At 39.5% G+C, this 22,560-nt stretch overlaps 1 protein-coding gene across 1 annotated transcript in view; it reads left to right on the top strand.

Moving 5' to 3' along the window:
• Nucleotides 1–22,560, top strand: part of LOC124884997 (nesprin-2-like) — a 101,957-nt gene that overhangs the window by 42,604 nt on the left and 36,793 nt on the right. Inside the window, exons 12-15 of the mRNA XM_047393122.1 lie at nucleotides 6,792–6,954; nucleotides 18,502–18,689; nucleotides 18,773–18,923; nucleotides 20,615–20,797. Of these exons, the coding sequence (XP_047249078.1) occupies nucleotides 6,792–6,954; nucleotides 18,502–18,689; nucleotides 18,773–18,923; nucleotides 20,615–20,797 (685 nt within the window). The remainder of the gene's footprint in view (nucleotides 1–6,791; nucleotides 6,955–18,501; nucleotides 18,690–18,772; nucleotides 18,924–20,614; nucleotides 20,798–22,560) is intronic.

The following is a 22,560-nucleotide window of genomic DNA, read 5'->3' as shown; positions in this document are numbered from 1 at the left end:
AAAAAGGCAAAAAAACCAAAAGTGATATAACATATCATCACAACTATAATAATGTTGACTAAACAATTTTTATTGGTATTTTAATTTTATACATCGACTTAAGCAAAGTTGAGTGCATCCACTAAACTTATTAGCAGGTCTTATGAAGGTGTTGATTTTGGAGAGTATTTTACCTTTTGTTACTTTGCTCTTTTTGGAATACCACAAATCTAACTGATGCCATCTGGATAATCAGTCAGGATATCTGCTTTGCTAGCTACCCTGCACTCCACTGCTTGACAAACATGCTGTTGTAGCTTGCTAACTGTTGTTTTAAAACTTTCTTGTAAGGAAGGGAAACATACAGGTGCCTTCATACAGGGACCTGCTGACTGGCAGTGCAGAGCAACATGTGAGGGAATGGTAGTGCAATACTACTCTGTAAATTGCGAGAAAAACTCCGGTCACTCAGGCACTTTCTCTGGCATCTCATTCTTTCACCATACTATGGTACTATAGTAGAGCAGATGATCGCATAACATTTTGTAGATCACTGAAAGAACATGAGAAAACCAGATACCCTGATAACTGCCTATTTAGTGACAGCAGTATATTTAACATATTGAAACTTTATATAATTCAGAAAATACTAAAAGTGAGTGAAGCGGAGATGGACCTCCTGATTGGGTAAACTAGGTTTTGATGAACACATTACAAATACATTCTGAAAAGTGTTGTGTGCATTTGTATTCAGCCCTGCCTGGACTTTAACTGGGCCAGTGGTGTCCACAGTTAGTGCTGAAGGGGTGCTGTTTTAGATTTTTCATTTGTTCAACACAACTAAATCAAATGAATGGGTCATTAGCTTGTTTCTGCAGAACTTGATGACATTCTGATAAGCTAATTCAGCCATTTCAACTGGCTGTGTTAAAGCAAGGACACATCTAAAACATGCAGGATATCAAGCCTTGAGAATTGGATTTGAACATTCTAGGACTAGGCCAGTCTTAAACATTAGTTGTTTCTCTGGCTATATGTTTAGGGTCGTTGTTATGTTGGAAAGCAAACCTTCACCCAGGTGTCTTGTTAGGGTTTTTATGACTTTGTATTGTTTATCACTCATCTAAGTGCTTTTCCCTCCTTACATGTTACAGGAAGGGAGATGGTCACAAGAATGAGTTATGCTTTTATTATTTTATTATTTTATTATTTTACTAGCAGCATCTGGGGGCTATTCACCAGGTCCCCACTTCCCACTTCCTCTGTTTGTTTATAATCAAGACAGATAAACCCTAACCTTTCTGACCCCCCCCCCCACACACACACACACACACACACACACACACACACCCTGAATGATGTTTGAACTGTGTGTGACCAAGCATTTATAAATAAAGAGAGAGGGGACTAATACTTCGTAGTTTGTGTTGCACAGCTACTCTTGCCGCAAGTAAAACTGACTCTGTGTCGTTCCTTACCTCTGAGTTGACTAAATAATACCTATCATGTCTGAAGTGTTTTCTTCTGGGATTATCCTGTACTTATCTCCACTCTTCTTCCCATCAACCCAGAGCATCTTCCCTGTCCCTGCTAAAGAAAGATGTGGTCAGAGAAATGTACAGTTTTCTTCCACACAAAGGGTCTTTCAGGTTCAGAAGTTCAGGTTAAGTCTCATCTGACCAAAATGCATTGTTCTTCTATTGGGATTTAATTTCGAACAGATAAGTGGAAAACCTTTTAATGGAATCCAACTGACTCCAAGTCATCAGTACATAGAGCTACAGATATGGCTTCAGATCAGATTGACTTTGTTGTGGTCTAAACAGCTCAATCTGAGAAAATAAGTTGCATTAGGAGGTACCATCTAAGAGTGAATGGATCAATTTTGACAAATAGAAAACTGGTCTCTGTCTTCAACAATACAGAGAAGCTTAAAGTATGGAGAGGGCATTGACACACTTATTATTTGATTTGTTTCCCTTTCCCCCTGTACCCTCCAGGACTGGCTATCAAGGCTCAGCCATTTAATGAGTTGGAAAAACACTGGTGTCTAACATGAGACCATATTTTAAAGTTATTTTAAATGATGAGGAAAGTACTGCCCATCTCTCCGCTCTGGTAAAATGCAACCCGAACAGCAGAGGAACTCAAATATTTAAGCTTCTGGACCAGATGATAATAGCAGATCAGTTTCATGACCCAAACTATTGGTTGAGTATATAAACATTTCAAAATCAATTAAAATGGGGTATAATAATAACCCAAATAGCTGTTTAATCGCTTTGAACATTATAAACTGAATTTGCTTCACCAGTGTAATTTTAATTGTTTAATTTAATTTCTGTAGAGGATCTCCAGACCCATACTTGTTGATCCATGACCCAAGTAAGTTTCTGATCCCAACTTTGGGAATCAGTGACATACAGTATTCCATTATGTTCCTCATCTTTAGACAAAGCCAGCTCAGATCTAGGACTTGTTTTTTAGTAGCGAGGGGGCAAAAACCCACTAAGCGGATAAATCTAGGGATTTTCTGTCCACATTAGTCTACTCAAGCTGCTTAACCTAATCAGGAAACCCTTTTTGCATATAGCCAAGTCTTTGCTACTGTAAACCCTTTCCTTCCAGTGGCCTTTTGGAAGCTAAAGTAGCTTGCACCTCCACCCAAGTCTCAAGTCTCCTGAAGCCTCTAACAGGCTTTCTTCCAAGAGGTTCTTTGATTTAGGTCCATCCATTGTCCGATCAAGTCAGACCAGCTTCCCTGTCCCTGTTAAAAAAACACAGCATGATGCTGTCACCACCAACATGTATTACTAATGGGAGAGTGTTGAGTGCGATGTGGTGTTACTGCTTACACAGGTTTTTGGATGCCAAAGGTTCAGTTTTGATTGCATTTGACCAGAGCAGCTTCTTCCACAGACCTCTCGGCTTTATTCTCTGATTAATGCTCTCCTTGCCCAGCCTGTAAGTACATGTTTTCTGTGTCTCCTACACAGCTTCAGTCAATCTGTAAATGGGGCTTCTAACAGCTTTCTTTTTTGTGCTCCTCCACAAATGCCAAATTCATAAAGTGTTCAACAAATTATTGTGTCAGTTAATTCTCCAACCTAAACTGCTTATCTGCATCTTCTCCATGGACCTCTTGGCTGCTTCTCAGATTAATGCTTTCCTATCTTTAAATAATTTATATATGTTGGAGTTTAGTAAAAAATGGTTTTATGGTAAATGTTGCTCCTTTTACACCTTTAAACTAAGTTCATGATGCATTACTGAAATTTTGAGAGAGCTGCACTGTCTTGCTGTTTAGAGTCGTTGGTCAGTATTGCATCACATTTTTGTATAGGCAGGGTTGGAGTTCAAGTAGAGCTGATTCAGAGTCAGCCAGGCCTGCGTCGTCCCTGTTTTTGTCTGCAACCCCCCTCACTTGGTTCGATGAGATGACTGCTGAGGTCTGACTTGTAGGGGGATTAGAAGCATTGACACTGGCCCGCCGTTTGCCTTTGTCCCTCCAAAGCAAACCCAATGGTTCATCACCCAGCCCTGCAGCTGCTGTCTGCTGACACGAGCCTTTGCACCCAGAGAGCTCTGGACTTTGTCTGAATAAGATGCACATGTTTTGGAGAGCAGTCTCCCTCTCCCTCTCCCCCTCCTCTTTTCCTTTTCTCATCGTACACCTGGTGGATGTACATATTTCTTCACTGCCACACCGAGTTTTTGTAATAGAGTCACAGGTTGTCCAGTCATTCATATCAAGTGGCAAGTCATAACATTTAGTTGGTTAATCCTAAACAAGACAGGGAGATGCAACAATTGGGCAATGATTATTTTATTTTCATCTAAGTTACCAGGGTTATTCTTTGGGTTAAACAACAGATTGTAAGAATTTGGTCGTAGCTACACTATGATTTTTTTTTTTTTATACTGCCATGTTTTCCTCTGTCTGTCCATCCATCCATCCATCCATCCATCCATCCATCCATCGTGTTCAAAAAATCCTGAAAATAAGGACATTACAAGATCAATATTTATGCATCAGTCCTTGTCCCTAAGCTTTTATGTGCTTTTAACTACATTTTGAAAAAACATTTAAAGTTTTTAAACCCAAAATACTGTTAGTTCCTAATGTTCGATGCATTTATTCAAATGGAAAAAACAGACTTTTCAGTATTTGAGCAATCAAAGGAAACTCTAGTTGATTGATTTGTGTAATACATCCAGCCTTCCTGTTATCTATTGAAAGTGTTGTTCTCCCTCACTCTCTCATAGCCTAAATGAGCTGCAGACTTGTCTCGACTTTAGCTTAAAACACCACACTAATATTGACATAATATTGACAGAACATAATCAAATGGCTTTTTTTATTTTTAAAAAAGATCCCAGCTACCTGTCCATGCACCCAGATGTTTAAAATGCCTGGAAAAGGGAGAATGTACTGAGGTGGGGCAGGGAAAGTGCGGAGCAGGGTGGGGATGGAGGGCTACTTCTTGCTAGCAGGGGAGCCACCATCGTGGAGTCGCCTCTTTAGCAGCCTGTAAGTACTTCTCACTCTGCTCCATCATCATGCCTCAGTGCATCTGGTTAGCATGTGGCTGCGAAGCCAGATCTGCTGTTTTATTATGGTAGAGGAAGGGGGAGATGGGGGATGGGTCAAGCATTGTCGCTGAACGTTTCCCTCCGGGAGTGTAGACACATGCAAAGCAAGGCTGGGGTTGTCTGGGCTGTGATGGTATATCTGGAGAGGAGCAGAATGTGTGTGTTTGTTTGTGTGTGTGGTTGGGTCGACGGTTTGAAAATATAACTTTGATCACAAGAGCTTGTAGCTGTCTTCTTCACTGATGCTTTTCTTTGCCACTCCCTCCCAAGCACCATCTTTACGGAGTAAACCATCATCACATGTGCAAGGCATAAACACAGGTACATGCATGCAGCAGCAACAGCTGCCAGAAATAGGACAGACAGGATTATTGTAGCATCAGCACCTAGGATTTGTTCTCTGTCACTTCACAAAGGGAGAAATAAAAACAAACATTAAAAAAAAACTGTCACTTCACAAGGGGGCTGCCCTGCGATGGACAGGCGACCTGCCCAGGCTGTACCCCGCCTCCCGCCCATAGACTGCAGGAGATTGGCACCAGCTTCCCAGTAACCCACTATAGAAGAAGTGGTAGAAAATGACTGACTGACTGACTGACTGGTATATAATCATAATAAAAATAAAATAATAATATTAATAAAATGGAAACAATCCTGTCATCCGTAAAGTGGCGTAAAGAGCCCCAGTTTTGACACAATGGCACAACTTTGGTTACTGAATATTACATGATACGTTACAGACATATTTTAGTGACTTTGACATTCCTTTCATAAGCTTTGTTGATAGTTTTCATATGTGAATCATTACAATGTGTGGATGTTACAATTGCTTCCAAAATCAGGGATTTGATTTGGTTTTCCTTCACTGCTGTAGGAACTAGAACTCAGGGTTTATTTACATTAGTTTTTAATTCCAGATTTCTGATCATTGTGGCTTGTCTCTGTCAGTTTTGGTTCTATATTTACTCAATAGTGATTGTTCCTGTTTACCAAGTCATCAGCAACATTGTCCTGTATGATGTTTTTCTCACTAAAATGCTGATGATAGTTTGACCAGGACTATTTTTAATTATCCTATTGCATGCATTCCATTTACCTTTAATATTTTTTTTATTATTTAGATTATGTGTTTTTCAAGTGCTCCTTCATGCATTTCCTTATAAATATTAGTTTTTTTTATATTGTTTATATGTCCTGCCTTTTCTGTTCTTTCGTTTATAAATTCCTTATACAGTGCGTTGTTCTTTTTACATCCATGTCTTGACGCATGATCCAGTTCAGCCATCACTTTATAGACTTACCAAGCTTTTCCAGAGCTGACTGCTAGTGTCCACTCCTAGTGAAGGCTAAGGGCAGCTGTAAACAGGCCCAAACATCTCTGCAGACCTCACACATCCTGGACACAAAGTGTTTAGACTTTTACCGTCATGGCGGCGCTACCGAGTGCTAATGGCAAAAACCACTCGCCAAAGAGACAGTTTCTTCCCCTAGGCTGTGTCTCTGATGAACACTTGACAGCCAGAGTAGTCAGCTACTCTGCAGACAGGAAAAATGAGGAATATTCTAACAATGGAGATGCATTTTTTGATGTTACAGTGACTGTCTCCATTTTACAATCTGTATAATAAGAAATGAATATATATTGATGTAATAAATGTCAGAAAGAGGAAAACATTCAGCAGTTCCCAATGTCATTTTGAATGAAGATCTTCACCTTCCTCTGAACTGCACAGTCATCCAGTGATATTCAGAGAAGGAATGTGGGATACCCCTTAACTGTCTGCATTGTTTGATCTGTGCAGAAGAATGAAGTGATGTAGGTCACTGACCTGAAAGAATCAGGTAATCCAGGCTGCCTCCATGGGACAGCAGCCTGGATTCTGTCAGATGTAGGTCAATGTGCAGTTGGGTCTGTTGTGTCATGTGTGACAAAGGTGGAGTGGTCCACTTACTCTGTGACAACCTGTCACAGTCTGTGCTTTAGTAAGCAGTATAATGAGACCCAACAAAGAGGCTGCAGTAGAACTCAGTGTCTCTCTATATCTAGAACCATTTTCAGGCCCCAAGCTTTTCACATGTTGGTGTACACCTTTTCATTTTCATCAGCTTTTAGTGACCATTGTAATCTGAAAGAAAGTGTGGTGGTTGAACAATACCATCAACGTCTGCAGAAAAATCCTTTATTAACAAGCTCTGTTTTGTGTCTGCCTTCACTGCAGGGTGAGGAAGCTGAAGGAGACATTGGTCACAGTTCAGCAGCTTGACAAGAACATGAGTAACCTGCGTACATGGCTGTCCTGCATTGAGGCAGAGCTGGCCAGGCCCGTGGTCTACACCGTGTGCCACAATAAGGAGATCCACAAGAAGCTTGCTGAACAGCAGGTGGGCAAAGGCTAAGCTGAACATGTTAAATAATCTTTCAGATTTATCAAATGTACAGGCATGAGAATGTTTCTTGTTGAAATATAACTTGAGATGCACTGAAAGTTATCTGAATGTATTCCCAGGATATCTGAACCAATGTTGTGGAGGTTGTAGTAAAAGGCTCGGTGTGTAATAATAAAAACACCAGCAGTGGGGCTTTGGCCCATTGGACCCTCCTGGGTTTAGGCTGTATGAACAATTCGTAGTACCTAGCAAAGACTTCTTTAAAATAATCAAAAAGGTCAAAGGGTGGGAACACTTTTTCAAGGTACTGCAGTAAGTCTTTCAGAGGAAGCAGTTTGGAGAAGAACATTTATTCAGCAGATGATGAGATAAAGTAGCTATTGATTGGTCTACAAGGTAAAGTAGTCATTCAGGAGAACCAGTCCATAAAGGTGCTGCCTTGTTGATTTCCGTATTCATATATATATATATATATATATATATATATATATATATATATATATATCAGTTGTGTTTACAGAGCTCCCGCTTCCAACATGGAAATATATAGAGAATGGTTTGAGCAAACATACACAGCTACATCTCAGAAGGTCTTTTTCATCTGTGGGGACTTTAATATTGATCTACTTAACTCAAATAATCATAAACCTACTGAAGAGTTCATTAACACCATGTACAGTTTGAGCCTTTTTCCCAAAATCACTAGACCCAGCAGGATCACACTGAACAGTGCCACATTAATAGATAATATATTTACTAATGTCTTAGATAATAATACAATAAGTGGATTATTTATTCAGCATATTAGTGATCATCTTCCAGTCTTTGTTATTAGTGACAATTTCTATATAAAAAATAAGAATAAAAGTAATCCACACTTTAAAAGAGTAAGAACAGAGGAATCACTCATATCTTTCAAAGATGATTTACTGAAACACAACTGGGAGTCTGTTTTGCAAGAAGATAATGTTGATATAGCATATGAACATTTTCTAAGTACCTTTAAAGTATTATATGATAAAAACTGTCCATTAATAATGTACTCGCACAAAAACAAATACTCAGAAGCTCCATGGATGACAAAGGGTTTACAAAATGCCTGCAAAAAAACAGAAAAAACTTTATACAGATTTCATAAAGTATAGATCCTTAGAGGTGGAGAATAAATATAAGAAATATAAGAATAAGTTAACTGCTACACTACGAATAGCTAAACAGGATTACTACAGTAAAATATTAGATAGAAATAAGATAAACATCAAAGGGATTTGGAATGTATTAAATAATATTATCAAGAAAAACCCGGGAAACATTTATTTTCTGCAGTTTTTTATAAATAATGATGGCAAATTGGAGGAGAGTGATGACGTTGTTCATAATTTCAATAAATGTTTTGTGACTGTGGGACCCAAACTGGCAGAAAAAATCCCTGATCCTACAACAACTGGAGCTCTGAATGAAGCATTAATCAGTAGAAATCCTTTTTCTATGTTTCTCACTGCTGTGGGAGGAAAATAAATTATAGATATCGTCAATAAATGTAAAAGCAAAAGGTCAACTGATTGTGATGGTATTGATATGACAATAACCAAGAAGGTAATTGAGGAAATTATCCAGCCTCTGACTTACATCTGTAATTTGTCACTTCAATCGGGTAAATTTCCAGAAAAGATGAAAATTGCCAAGGTTATTCCACTCTATAAAAATGGGGACAGACACCATTTCACAAATTATAGGCCTGTTTCTCTACTTCCACAGTTTTCCAAAATTTTGGAGAAATTATTTGTGAGTAGACTAGATACATTCATTAATAAACATAATCTGCTTTCTGAAAGTCAGTATGGATTCAGATCACAAAGATCTACAGCAATGGCAGTCATGGAATTGATAGAGGAAGTCACTGGCGCCTTAGATAATAAGAAATCGGCAGTTGGTGTATTTATTGATCTCAAAAAAGCTTTTGACACAATAAAGGAAATATTAATTAAGAAATTGGAGCGCTATGGCATCCGGGGAGTAGTCCTGCACTGGATGGAAAGTTATCTAAGCAACAGGCAACAATTTGTGCAAATGGGTGTCTGCCAGTCACCATGCTTGGACATTGTTTGTGGTGTCCCCCAGGGGTCAGTACTGGGGCCAAAATTGTTTATTATTTACATTAATGACATCTGTAAAGTTTCAAAAATACTTAAATTTGTTTTGTTTGCAGATGATACTAATATATTTTGTACAGGTGATCATTTGGGTCAGCTTATGGCTGAAATCAAATTAGAGTTATGTCAACTCGAGATATGGTTTGATATTAACAAATTATCATTAATAAGAAGTATTGCTATTCTCAGCAAAGCTAAATATTTTCTAAATCATGCTGCTCTTCATATTCTGTATTGTTCACTTATATTACCTTACTTGAGCTATTGTGTGGAAATATGGGGCAACACCTATAAAACCTCACTGCGACCGTTATGCACATTACAAAAAAGGGCCATCAGAATGGTTCATAAGGCAGGATTCCACGACCTTACTAACATACTATTTATAGAGTCCTGCCTCCTCAAACTCCCAGATCTGGTAGAATTTCAAACAGCTCAGCTGATGTATAAAGCTAGAAATAAACAACTACCAGAAAATATTCAAAAGCTGTTCACTGATAGAGTGGGGGCTTATGACTATAGGGCAAATCTTAATTTCAGAACCTTGAGGGTTTGAACCACCATGAAGAGAATGTGCATTTCAGTCAGTGGTGTGAAGGTCTGGAATAAACTCCAAAAAGAGCTGAAGCAATGTCCAAGCATGAGTCTGTTTAAAAAAAGACTAAAACTGATGTTTTTCAACATGTACTGGGATGAGGAGTTGAGGTGAATGGTATCTCATCTGAGCACTGTATGTATGTGTGTGTGTGTGTGTGTGTGTGTGTGTGTGTGTGTGTGTCTGCATGGGGTGCATGGGGGGTGCTGGGCCCTCTTCTCTGCTTCTGGTCCTCTGTGGCTGTAGCCTGACGCTGCAGTTGTTGCAGCCTGGCTTCTTTTGCTGCTCCTCGCTCTGTGCCTCGTGGTGGTAGGGGGCAGGTCAGGGTTCAGGGGACTCTTGTGGACGGCTTGGTAGTTCAGGGGGGTCCCGGGGATCTTGTCCGCCTCTTTGCGCTGTGGGGTGTGGGGTTGGGATTGGTGGGGGGAGCTGGTGGTGGAGCTGTGGTGTTGGATTGTGGCTCTGATGATTTGGGGGGGGGGGGGGGGTCTCTAAGTGCAGATATACATGAGTGTGAATGTGGATTTAGGCCCAATGTGTGGTGTGTTTCTGTGTGTGTAGGTATGCATGTGTGCAATTACATGTACATATGTGGAGGTACATGTTTGTCTGTATGTGTACGCATGTATATATTAATGTATATGTGTCTATGTGTATATATGGGTATGTGTATGTTTGTATATGAAATAAATAAAAAAATTAAATAAAAAAAAATTATATATATATGTCTTCTGTAAACTAATAGCTTCTCTAATCAGGGTAAATTCTTTAATCTTCCCTGAATCCAGCTGTTCTGTGAGGTAATCCCAGCACTACATGTGTTATCATGTGACTTCTAATTAAAAAAACTCAGTTCCTAAGAAGGATTTTTCAGAAATTCCTCCATGGAGGACAATAAAAAGCCAGAAAGGTTTTAATAGGAACACTGATTAAAGAGGAGTTTTATGCTGTCACAATATGTTTCATAACAACATGTTCAGTTTTAATCAAATCAGAATCAGCAGAATCAGACTGACTGATGCCATAATGCCATGATAAAGAGAGTAACAATCGTCTAATCTGGAAGTGAATAACATGGTGAAAACTGTCTTGAAGTCATCGTACATCAGACTGATTTTAGCTTGGAGGTATTTCTGAGTTGTAGGAAACAGTTTTTGACCAGGTGTGTTCACCTCAGATATATGTGACAATCAAACATTCCAGGCATGGGCCTGAAGATCAAATAATAATTTTTCTAAATACCATTATAAAGAGCAGCATAACATGCACATTCATGGATGCAGAGTAATAAAGTGTGTAAACTCTACCAGTGTGCACTTTTTCCCATATAGGCATGTATTTTTTGCCTTTGTTCGACTGTGTTCGTTGATTCTGACCACATCTTGACTAATACTAGAGATATACCAATCAGCGTTTTTTGGCTGGGTTCCAGTCACCAATGTTTTTAAAGCTCTGACCAATTTTAGCCAACTCCAAATTCTCAGAAAGATAGTTGTTTTTTTTATCTTTTGCTAAAACTATAAATGTAACAATCTTAAGAAATAAATGTTTTTTAGAGCAATTAAATAGTGATTTCTCAAAAACAGCTGAACTTTATAAAACATGAAAAGGGGATAAAATATATCTAAAGAATTAAAAATTGCCAATCAGCAGTGATCAATCCCTATTTAAGACATTTTCACCACAAATCCCAGGGAGATTGTTTGGGATGCAAAGAAATCTCCACAAATAACTTCAGCTGAGATCTGAAAAGAGCAATGTGGCTGTTTCAACAAACACATTATGGGGCACTTGAAGAAATATGGGTTGCATGGTCGGGGTCACCAGGAAAAAGCTGTTAGTATATTAATGGAACAAAGCAGCCTGCCAGTACATCAAACAGCGCACAGACAATTCCCAAAATCTCTGGAACAAACTTGAACCTCATGGAAGAAACCATAAATGCTACATTTGGAGAGGAATCAACCATGCCTAGGATGATAGACCGTCTCTGCTGTAAATAAGTGAGGCGGGTCATTGATGGTTTACACTACAAATTCACAGGGAAGTTGTTATCAGAAAATAATGGAAGATAATTTTCTCTGATTGGACCAGAAGCTGTGCATTGGCTCCTGTGTTGGTTCCGGCAGGAAAAAGTAAAGGTTCTGGAGTGGCCATCTTAGTCTCTGGACCTCAGTTTCATTGAGCCACTCTGGGAAGACCTCAAACCAACAGTTCATACAGGAATTTACAGGAGAAAACTCACAAAACTCTGGTCCAGGATCACACTTCCTTAGACAGAAAAACATTTTATCCAATTTGAATAAATAACTAACTGACTGCACTGTTCAATGGTTAGGATTAATTGGAATGTATGTACCTGACTGTTGTGAAGTGCCTTGAGACAACATGTGTTGTGAATTGGCGCTATATAAATAAAACTGAATTGAATTGAATTGAATGGGAAAGAAAATCTTATATTCTGATAATTAATGACCCCAGTAACTCTATAGTGACTATGTACAGGAAAGAGACAAATACACGGATGATTGTTCTGCCCCAGATCCACTAAAACTTGTACTTAGCTTCTTTCGGAACGATAAAGTACAAAAATATAAATGGATACATGCTTTTTATGTAGAAGAGCAAATATTAAATGAAACTTTTCAAACCAAAAAGGTATTTTGTTTGCACCTTTGTAAAACTATTGAAGTTGAACATCTTCTCTGTGCTAGAATGGTCCAGGAATAGTGAAGGACCAAACCATGGCCAGTTGAGAGCCCTTTATGCTACAGTCACCCTGTTGTGCTCCAAAAGCACACAAACTGAAGAGTTGAGTAATGAGTGCTGGAAAGTAACACCTCTTCCAGCTCTAAGAAGAGAACTGTTTTTGAAGGAGGAAACTGCCACGCTGAGCTGAGACATGGTAAATGCACAGAGTAACAGAACTCATTAGGTGGTCCGAAAAGGAAATGGGCCTAAACCTTTTAGTCCATTTGTTGTCTGCCCTGCAGCTACAAAGTGAGTCAACGTTGGTGTACTGAGAAAAGGTAGAAGGTGGAACATTCATTCACACAGTAAACGAAATTCCCCCTCTGCTCTTGTCAAACTCATCAATCATGGGCCTTCGAGCAGGCTGGCTGATAAGAAAGGAGTGTCGTGGAAAGGTGGTGCCAGCTGTTGCTTAGTGGATCTGAAGACTTCACTTGGACAACGGACCGTTTTACATTGATGAGGTTGAAGAAAACTAAATTATTATTACTTATTTATGACAAGGAGATTTTAAGACCTAGAGGAGGACCACCTGCTAATGTTATTATGACCTGAAGGAACAATTTGTTGTCGTATATAGTCATCATATAGTTCAAAGAGGAAGAACCACAGGAGGATACTTTGTATTTCTGTTAAAGAAGTAAAAATCTGGAATCGTTTATAAGGGCAGTTGTATGTCGACTACAGGGATACACAGAGACATACGGGATGAATACCAAGCTTGCTGGCATTCACTTAAAGGGCAATTTTAAGAGACTAATTGACCAGTCATGTTTTAGAACTCTGAGAGGAAGCAGGAGTACCTGAAGAGAACTCTCTCATTCTCAAGCACAACATGCAAACTTCATCCAGAAAGACCCCAGGCCAGACCCCAGGAACTTTTTGTTGCAAGACAACAGTGCTAACCACTGTTCCACCATGCCGTGCCTGTCACACACGATTTCCCAAAACCTTCGAGATATTGATGACAAACATTGCTGTGCTGTTAGTTGATTTCTCTTTTGTGCCTGGTTTCCAGTCTCTGGTTTTGGAAAGCTTTGACCCACTAGCCCCAGTTTTAGCTGAGTCCAGTTTCTCTTTCAGACAGTGAAGTAAGAAGATAGAGGTACAAGCCTTCCTGCTGTGAACATTCATTAATTATGTAGGTTTGGAAGCAGATATTTAGATTCACTGTCTTAAAAACCTTTGTTCTCACTGTCTGACATCAAATCAGACTAAACTAAATTTACTAAGTTACTTAAGACTATCACAGTTGCTTCTATTTACTAAATGTCTGAATAGTAAGGTACATTATTTTAAACATTCTTTATATTCACACTTTTACTTTTACACATTTCCTCAGTATTTTGTAGTTATCTTTTTAAAATATCTGACATGGGTCAAACGTACCCGACCTCCTTCCACATGTTTCTCACAATAATTTGCCTCTAAATTTGGCCCGTTCCTTCTGACAGAACCGGTGGAACTGGGTCAGTGCTGTTGCTTTGTGATGGCAACTTCAAAACATTGACTAGAGACTGGCTGGAAACAATACAAAGCAGGACAGGAACAAGGAAACATCCAGGGACGATAGCAGGGTTGGAACCGGAGGCAAACAAGGAAAATCAGAGAGCTTAAATACTGAGGGAAATGAAGTGTGGACCAATTAACTAGGAGAGGAGTTAATCGGGATGAATATGAGACAGCTGGTGGCAAGGGAGCCTAAACAATACAGAGGAATAACTAAATAACACAAAGGAGCAGGGAGTACAGGGAGGTAACAGGAAAACCTCTAACAATGATACTAACCAAAGGACATAGGCAGGGGGAGCCAGATCTACAAGGAATGTAGTCACTAATTCCAGTCACCAAGAAACAGATACTACTTGTATTTAATAACTCTTTGGTCTGAATTAAATTGAATTAAGGGCTGCACGGTGGTGCAATTGGTAGCACTGTTGCCTTGCAGCAAGAAGGTCCTGGGTTCGATTCCCGGCCTGCATGGAGTTTGCATGTTCTCCCCGTGCATGCGTGGGTTCTCACCGGGTACTCCGGCTTCCTCCCACAGTCCAAAGACATGCCTGTTAGGTTAATTAGTAACTCTAAATTGCCCTTAGGTGTAGGAATGAGTGTGTGCGTGGTTGTTTGTGTGTTGCCCTGCGATGGACTCCCCCCGTGACCCACTATGGAATAAGTGGTAGAAAATGACTGACAGACTAAATTAAATTAAATTACAAAAGCAGTCAGGACTTTCCCTGTTCCTCAAAAAAGGCTGCAGTTGTGTCTCATTAGTAGATGGGACATGACAGTGGGTATGTCCCAATTCAGGGGCTGGATCCTTCGAAGGACCCGGTCTACGTGAGCTCGGTCTTTCGTCGACCGCTAAAACCACAGAGGCCGGAAGTGAGCAGTTGCAAATTGGGACGGTCTAGACTCACTGCCGGGAAGGCTGGCGAGGCATGCCGGCAGTTACTACGGCGGGAGCGGAAAACTCCGAACACGTCGGAGCACGTTTGAAATTAAGCGATGTCTTGATAAATCAGGCAGATATTTCACGTCTACACAATTATATTCCCACGCTAAAAACATTGTAGAAGTTCATATGTGTCACAGAAAGTGTACTTTTCACAATTTACTCTCCGCCTTTGCTGCTGTGGTCCACCATGGCTGTCCCTGCTTGAGCAATCCGCTTCGACCCGCATTGAATCATGGGAAATGATGGACCGCAAAGGATACGCACAACCCATCCTTCAAATCGGGCAAAAGAAGGACACATAAAAAGGAGTCTCGGAAGGATTCATGAATTGGGACAGCCTTCGTTGCCGCGCTGTGTAATTGGCCTAACAAATATGGTCTTCGAAGGATCCAGCCCCTGAATTGGAACATACCCTGAAATGACTCCCGTGCAGTTAGGCTTTGGAAGATTTTAACTGTTGTATGGTAACCCAGAGAGAGTTAACCTTTATCAAACAAAACCCCACAAAAGTGAGGATAGAGCTGCACCCACGCAGCTTATATAATTCTTTCGTCCTGAAGTACTGAGTCAAACTTTAAAAACATCTCTTATAAAACATATACGGTAACTGAAATCACTGAAATCAACTGTTGTCGCCCACAATTCAGCTTTGAATCTGCAGAGCACTGCAAAGTCAAGCAATCTATATGCTCAGTATGGAACACTGAATCACAATCTTGACTTTAATAATTTGCAAACCCTGCAGATTGCATCGAGTCACTAACGTACAACATTCACTCCTGGATGGGCATGTAGCGACAGCGGAGAGGACAATTTGCCTTTAACAGAAAGAAACTTCCAGCAGAACCAGAACCTGGCTTAGTGTGAACCTGGTTCAGAATGAGCAGCCATCTGCCACAACCAACTAGGGTTTTGAGAAGACAGAGAATACCCACAAAAAAACAAAAGCACTGATCCAGGAGTACTTTCTATAATAAAGAAAAAGTAGCTCACAATGTTTACCTGGTGAACTATTCCCATGAATTACTTCAGTTTTAATTATGTTTTGGGAAGGATGAATTTTCCCAACCCTGCCAATCAAACATTCATAACCCATACGTAATTAGATATTAGTGAATGAATGTTTTGTTTCTGCTTATAAATCAATTATTGTCTTGACATTTCCTCTTTTGAACTACAGGTGTTTGTTGTTGATTTCATCCATCCTGTTTTATGTGCTGTAGTTTATTGTCCTCCAAGATACGATAAGGATTTTATTCAAGAATTCTCTGAATTTCTTGCTGGTGTTACCTCAAAATTTGACAATCTGAATTTGCAGCTCCCAGTAGAACATTGGCAGTGGCATCCTCACCTCTGCTACAGCTGAAGAGTTTACAGCAGCTTTTATGGATTCACAGTTTGCTAAATCAATAGGTTTATATACCACATTATGTCCTAACGACTTCCTCTCTTCTTTTAATGACACCTGTCATCACATCTTGGAACTATCACTCTTGCTAGGCTCAAGCATCTTAAACCTAAAGCTAAGCCCTGGTTACGTAACAGCATTGTACGTGACCTCATGAAAAAATGCAGAAAAGCGACTGTGGAGAAAGGACACACTGCATACATCTCTGATTTTATTAAGGAACAGTCTTGCCCACTACCAGAGATCCATTAAAGTGGCAAAAACCCAATTTCTGTCTTCCATTATCTCTAATAGCAACCATTGTCCTAGGGTGTTATCTAACACATTTCATTTTCTCGTACATCCATCTACATCTGTTTTCTTAAACGCAACGGGGACTACCTGTAAGAATTTTCCTTCTTTTTTTCTTGAAAAAGTGACATCTGTTAGAAAGGTTTCTCAGTGTTTTTTTCTTAACTGAGCAAAATATTGCAGCACATGTAAACTACAAATTGCCCTCTTGACTTTATTCTAACAAAGTTATTGAAAAAAGTGTTTAATGCCATAGGTCCAGTCATTTTGTCTTTTTTTTAAAACTCCTGTTTAAATGCAGTAATTGTGCCAGCTTACTTGAAACATGCAGTTGTAAGGCCTCTTCTTAAGAAACCCCACCTTGATACCCTGATTTAATCTCCCACTAGCTTTCTTTATCAAAGGTCTTAGAAAATATCGTTTTTATCCACCCACCACCTGGCTTTAGATCACGACATAGCCTAGAGTCTGCCCTTTTAAAGCTGCACAATGACATTGCTCTGTCTGTCAATAAAAGGTGTCCGGTTGTTTTTGTGCTGCTAGACCTCACAGCAACCTTTTATACTGTGGATCATTCTGTCCTCTTGTCTAGACTAAACACCTATGATGGTATCCGTGGCTCAGCTCTGAAGTGGTTTACATCTTATCTCACTGGCAGAACTTTCACAGTTATGATTAACGACTTGTTAAGACTAACGTGCCTCTGTCATGTGGGGTGCCACAGGGCTCCATCCTTGGCCCCCCTCCTTTTCTCCCTCTATATGCTGCCACTTTGAGTTATCATTATACCACCACCTGTATTTCCATTGTTATGCATATGACATCCAGATCTACCTGCCTTCTTGATTGCATTTCTGCAGTTAAACAGTGGTTGAGCTAAAATGTCTTGTTTTAAATAAACAAAAGACTGAGCACATTCTATTTAGAAGTAATGCCACCACTGATGTTAGTGCTCTGAATTTTTATTTCAGTATTGCTTTAAAAAATCTGGGGGTGATTTAAGTCAAGGTTTTATCATTTGCACCTTTTGGCTAGAGTTAAGCCTTTTTTAACCACTCAGACATTGAAAAGGCTATACACGCTTTTATCAGCTCAAGAATTGACTACTGTAATCTTTATGTTGGTTTGCAACTAGTCCAGAATGCAGCTGCCCGGCTTCTTACAGGTACCACCAAATGAGAGCACATCGCTCCTGTTTTATTTTCTTTGTATTGGCTTCCTGTCCGTTTAGAATATATTTTAAGCTTCTACTGTTTGTTTTTAAAGCATTAAAAGGTTTGGCCCCATCTTTTATATCTGATGTGCTGTGTCTCTGTGAGCCTGGTAGATCCCTGAGGTCTTCATACCAGTTTTTATTAAATGTTCCAAGGACTAAGTATGTGCAATGGGGTGACAGAATTCTTAGTAGCAGTTCCTAGAGTGTGGAACCAGCTCCCTCTGGACCTATGCTCTATCTCTGACCTGAGTCATTTTAAATTGAAACTTAAAATCTTTTTATTTAGAAAGGCTTTTAATATCCAGTAGTTTGGTGGCACAATTTTCCAGCATTTGTATTGTTTCATTGCTGTTTCTGCTGTTGGTTGTTTAGTGTCTTTCCTTTTTATGTTTGCTTTGTAAAGCACATTGGTTGTCTAGTCTGCAGTTTTGAAAGGGCTATACAAATAAATAAATGAAAGGAATTAACTAATTGTAGCATAGCAGAGCTGGTGGCACGTGGACATACACAAAATCAAGCCAAGCAAAAATAAAAACATGTACAAATTACAATAAGACAGTGTTGGCAAAAAACAAATTTGGAGTAATGGGCAAAAAATAACATTTCATAATATCCACTGTTTCCCCAAGGTGGAAATATTTCATCCACATGATGTGTCTTCTTGACCTGTAGGATCTGCAAAGAGACATTGAGCAGCACTCTGAGAGTGTGGCGTCGGTGTTAACGCTGTGTGATGTCCTGCTCCATGATGCCGATGCATGTGGCAGTGACTCAGAGAATGACTCGATCCAACAGACCACTCACAGCCTGGACCGGCGATGGAGGAACATTTGTGCCATGTCCATGGAGCGGAGGATGAGGTGAGGACTCCACTGACTATTCTTTGAAAACTGCATAAAAAGCAGTTCATAAAAAGTTGAGTCGGTTTGTTTGTTGTTCCCAGGATTGAAGAGACTTGGCGTCTTTGGTGTAAGTTCCTGGATGATTATTCTCATTTTGAAGACTGGCTGAAGACAGCTGAGCTCACTGCAGCCAACCCTGATTCTTCTAATGTCATCTATACCTTTGCCAAAGAAGAGCTCAAAAAGTTTGAGGTCAGACAATTATTTCTACATGTCTCTCTTTTCTCTTGCAACCCTCACTTTAGAGGAATACTGGAAAGGGTCCTTTTATTAGAATCATGCATTCTGAAAATCAACAGCACCTCTTAAAACATTCAATCCCTCAAAGAAATATTCAAGATCCTGTCTTTGATGTACCAAGTTTTTTCTGTGATATTTCCCAAAGATTTTCAGGCAAACGCAGCAAAAGATCATAGCAAGAACTTCTAGCTCAGACAATGGAAAAATCTCCAGAAACACATAAACTCCACTGATGAACATTTTTGTGGTTTTTGTCATACTGCCTCATTTTTCAAAACAGAAACAATCTTACTTAATTGTACCTTGTTGCTAATTTGATCCAACCAAGAACAAAATAAAATGTCCATGTATGTACTCAAGATACAATAGAAGTAATATTACACAGTTGTATAATTATTGCTTGTGGTGTTTCACTGTTATAAGTCCATCGATATCAGTGTATAAGACACACTGACAAGACATGAAACCTGTTCCACCATTTGTGAGACCATAAGTGTTTTCCATTGTAAAACAAACTTGCATTTTTTTACAATTTGCAATGTTGTGTTGTATTTAAACGTTTTCACATGTTTTGTTTATCAAGTCCTATTGATTGCTGAAACAAAAATGAAAGTGCCAAAATCTGAACTGGTGTAGATCATGTGTTTCTGAAAGTGGAGGTCACATTTTACTTGCGATTCTCCACATGATCTGTAGTTAGACGCTCTGTGAGAAGAAGAAGATATTACAAAACGTTTGCAAAAGTAACTTAGGATGCCACAAATATTTTGATTCCAAAGTACATATTTTCTCCTCCTTTATCAGAGTAGTAGATATGTAGTCATTGTAAAAGAAAAAGATACACACTGTATATTCTATAGTTTTAAATATATACATCATGATTCTTTAAATGGCTCGAAAATTATGTTAACGGTTTCATTGAGAAAAAGTTTAAGCTGATCTTGGAAGTAGAGAAATGGGTGTAAGAATCTGAGTGACTTTAGCTTGGGTTAAACTCGTACTCGTCTTCTTTCACTTTATCCGGGGCGGGTTGCGGTGGCAGCAGACTCAGTGGAGACACCCAGACTTCCCTCTCCCCATACACCTCCTCCAGCTCCTCCGGGGGCAGCCCAAGGTGTTCCCAGGGCAACCGAGAGACATAGTCCCTCCAGTGTGTCCTGGGCCGTCTCCTGAGCCTCCTCCCGGTGGGATGCACCTGGAACACCTCCCGAGGGAGGCTTCCAGTGTAGATGCCCGAGCCAACTCAACTGGCTCCTGTTGATGTGGAGGAGCAGTGGCTCTACTCCAAGCTGGGTTAAACTGTGATGGCATATTATCTTGTTGATAGCATCTCCTCAACTACAGCTCTTGATGATGTACTTGGTCTTCAGTGATAAGGACAAGCCAAAAGTCCGTTCAGCAACCAATTTTTCAGTACGTCCCTAAAATAAAGTCCATTCCCTCACCGGTCGATGTGGTTTTGACACCACAACAGTGTTGAAAGTATCTACTCCTGAAAAGAGACTCTATACATCAAGAATTTTTGACACATAGCATGTGTCGGAGCTTTGATTTCAGCCAGACAGATACAGAGTTAGACCGTGTAGTGTTTGTCTTATTTGAGTTCTTTTGAGTTTTTATTCATAATTAATTATCACTTCAAGGCATTCCAGCGGCAGGTTCATGAGCGCCTAACTCAACTGGAGCTGGTCAACAAACAATATCGCCGTCTGGCCCGAGAGAACCGCACTGATGCTGCCTGCAAGCTGAAACTCTTAGTTCATGATGGAAACCAGCGATGGGACTCTTTGCAGAGAAGGGTGGCAGCTGTACTCCGTAGACTAAAGGTGAGAAGAGAGTTCAGGTCCAGGAGTTAATCAAATGTAAGCTTTCAGAAAGGTCAGTGTGAATTTGTTTATATTGCATGTTAGAAACAACAGAAATTGTCCAAAGTCCCTTACAATTCCATCAAGCTAAACTGTTAAACACTATAAACAATGAAACAAAAGAGGCAACAAACAAATAATGTTGATAATGTTGTAATTATGAATATGAATGTATAATTTAATATTAATACTTTAATATTTTATTAAATAATAACAGTACACAGACAGAATTAATTCACACAATTACATAAAAATACAAGAATGTATTAACACAAATAAGTCAACTCAAAGTCAAACATATTTCATTCAACAAACTCTTCACCATGCTGAGACAATCCAACTAAACTATCAAGCAGAATGAAAGAATAAGGAAGACTAATGGGCTATGTACAATATAAACAAGTTGATTAAAAAGATGATTGAAAACCATGACCAAAAGAGCGATGCAATATTACCATGCAATATTTATGTTTGAGAACGAAAAATGATTTGTTGGATAAAATCAACCTTCTGGATGACCAATTCTCAACGGTGTTTAATTAGCTGCCTTTATTTATTGAAATAATATTTATGGAAACATTATTAAGGAAATATTAAAATAATATTTAAGGAAATATTATTTTGAACCAAATCTGTCTGGATAAATTGCTCTTAAAGGTGTTTATTTAGTCATCAAGTTTTGTAAAATAATATTTAGGGAAATATTATTTCCTAGATTGGAAACTAATAACCTTTCTGGGTAAATGATCTTCAGCTGACTCATAAAGTGGGTGAGCACGTGTTCTTAGCTGTTAGCGGTTGGAGCTAACAAAAGAAGCTTATCATCAGAATCAAACACATACCTTTAAAATACCACTAATAAAAGGGTTACAATTCATAAGCGTGGACGGTGCGTTATGGCTGATATTCTGTGTTTAAAAACCACCCTTTAAAAAAAGTTTGTCTTAACTTTAAAAACACAACACAGAACAAATCCTTAGCGGAGTGCTAGTCTGCTAGCACTTCCTGTAGCTGAGTTTCTCAACACAAACAAAGCAAACATCATTAAACGAACATTTAGATTGTTTCATTCTAAACTAATCTTCTCTGCCCAAACACTACCTCTTACGTGAACCATGCTGAGGAGAAGTTGTCCGGGGCAGGAAAGCTTCCACGGTGAACAAAGGGTTAACTTGCAGCTAACCTCCGTAGCTATGGGAAAGGGCTTTAGCTGGGAGCACGTTCAGCTCCTTGAGTGGTCGCGATGTGGCAGGGTAGCCTCCTTTTCCAGGCCGTTGGGGAAATCCGCTTCGATCAGGACTGCTTCTGAAGGCCTCACAACAAAATTTAAGTCAAGCTTGTCTCTTTGACACCCTTTATACGAATGAATGCCGGATACTTGAACAGCAAATCATTACTTAACTTTGTTGCATGTGATCGTAGTCACTCTGGATCCAGCTTGAAGAGTTATGTCTGTTTGCGCGCAAATGGACTTTAGCGCGCTGTGTCCCTCCTTCCAGTTCTGCTGGGGACCTGCGTGGAAGAGGTCTGTTTGTTGGGATGCAAAGTTTTTATTCACACAGTGATGTCACAGGAAGTCCGCTGTTACTCCCTTCTAGTTCCTGTTCCTGGCTATGCTGGAAGTAGGTTAATGCGATTTATTTTCAAAGTTCCAGAAAAATTCTTACTGGCCTTTAATGTTGTAACCATGGCTGGGGTCCCAACAATAAAATACCAAATACCAC

Source organism: Girardinichthys multiradiatus, chromosome 19 (assembly GCF_021462225.1).
Source record: "Girardinichthys multiradiatus isolate DD_20200921_A chromosome 19, DD_fGirMul_XY1, whole genome shotgun sequence".
Taxonomy (NCBI): domain Eukaryota; kingdom Metazoa; phylum Chordata; class Actinopteri; order Cyprinodontiformes; family Goodeidae; genus Girardinichthys; species Girardinichthys multiradiatus.
Note: the sequence above shows the minus strand (reverse complement) of the source record. Positions and strands in the feature narration are given on the sequence as shown.